This window comes from Tupaia chinensis, unplaced genomic scaffold (assembly GCF_000334495.1).
Source record: "Tupaia chinensis unplaced genomic scaffold, TupChi_1.0 Scaffold000333_1, whole genome shotgun sequence".
Lineage (NCBI taxonomy): Eukaryota > Metazoa > Chordata > Mammalia > Scandentia > Tupaiidae > Tupaia > Tupaia belangeri.
The window spans coordinates 2,346,439-2,347,773 of NW_006159827.1; the positions used below are offsets into that span (position 1 = coordinate 2,346,439).

Consider the following 1,335-nt stretch of genomic DNA (forward strand, 5'->3'; position numbering starts at 1 on the left):
CCTTCCAGAAGTGGAGCAGATCGAGGCCATCGCCAAGTTCGACTACGTAGGGCGGTCGCCACGTGAACTGTCCTTCAAGAAGGGAGCCTCACTGCTCTTGTACCACCGCGCCTCGGAGGACTGGTGGGAGGGCCGGCACAATGGCGTGGATGGACTCATCCCACATCAGTACATAGTCGTACAGGACATGTGAGTGGGAGTCAGGATTTTGGGTGAAGAATGCTGTGATAGATTAGCAATGTCTGGAGTGGGCACAGGAATGGGTGTGCGGGGTTGGACACCAGTGATTTGCTCTCTGCAGTACACTTGGTCTTCTGTAAGAATGGATTGTATTTAACTTCCCTTTAAATTGTGGTCCACCTAACCAATTGCTCTTCCTTTAGAGTATATAGAGACAGAATTTGCAGCCCTTGGCCCAGTGTCCTGATCCATCTGCAACCTCCAAGCCATTCATCACCTACCTTGGCTCTTTCCATCCAGCGATTCTTGCCCTACATATTCATATTTCTGGATCTCCTTATTAGCCAGTGGCCAGCCACCACCTCCTAACTGCCCACCATTCTTCACCACAGATATGACTGTCTCAGGAGATGAGTAGAAACAACCGTGCTGTCATGTTGAGTCCATAGGGCACTATTTGTCATCATTTTAGGGGTTACAAAAAAGAAGTCCTCCATCCAAAATACCTAGTCCTGGGCCAGCAGATGGTATAGTCGTTACATTGCCCCTCTCACATGCCCGACCATGGTACAAGTCCTGGACCCAGTGAGTTGAAACACTCTGGGCATGTGTATGAGCGTGCCCAAAATCCCAAGAGGAGAAGGGACTGCAGCATGACCATACCCCCTAGGAGGCGATTTCTCCATTTCTGCCTTTCCGTCTCTCCAGCAAGTGCACATGCTGGAGCAAAAGAGCAAACTTCTCTCTTAATCAAAAACAAACAAACAGAAAACAACCTAGGCCTACCAGAAAGCTCAGAAAGTCTGTACTTTGCAGCCAGCAGGTGGCATGGTTGTTAAGGAACTGGATCCCACGTGGCTGACTGCACAGTTTGAATCTTAGACCTGGTGTCTTGAAAAACACATACCCAAAATCCCCCAAGGAAAAAAGAGAAGGGATTGCAGCATGACCACTCTCCATTGGGGGGGGGGGTGCTATCTCACTTTCCTCCTCCGTCTGTCTCTCTCTGGTGGGTACACACCCTTTCACATTTCCATTTGGCTAAAAGCTATTGAAGGTTCCTTTTTAATTTTTTTTGGAGAGGTTTTTTTTTTTTTTCTATAGGGCGTGTGCGCTCACCAGACAGAGACAGAGAGATAGAAAGCGAGAAATCAC

The 1,335-nt window shown here is 48.5% G+C and overlaps 1 protein-coding gene across 4 annotated transcripts in view; it reads left to right on the forward strand.

Annotated features, from left to right (window-relative positions):
• The window catches only part of SRGAP3 (SLIT-ROBO Rho GTPase activating protein 3), a 287,471-nt gene that overhangs the window by 274,981 nt on the left and 11,155 nt on the right, over positions 1-1,335 (forward strand). For all 4 annotated transcript variants that reach the window (XM_006152033.3, XM_006152034.3, XM_006152035.3 and 1 more), the window contains one exon: positions 9-189. In XM_006152033.3, coding sequence (XP_006152095.1) covers positions 9-189 — 181 coding nt within the window. The remainder of the gene's footprint in view (positions 1-8; positions 190-1,335) is intronic.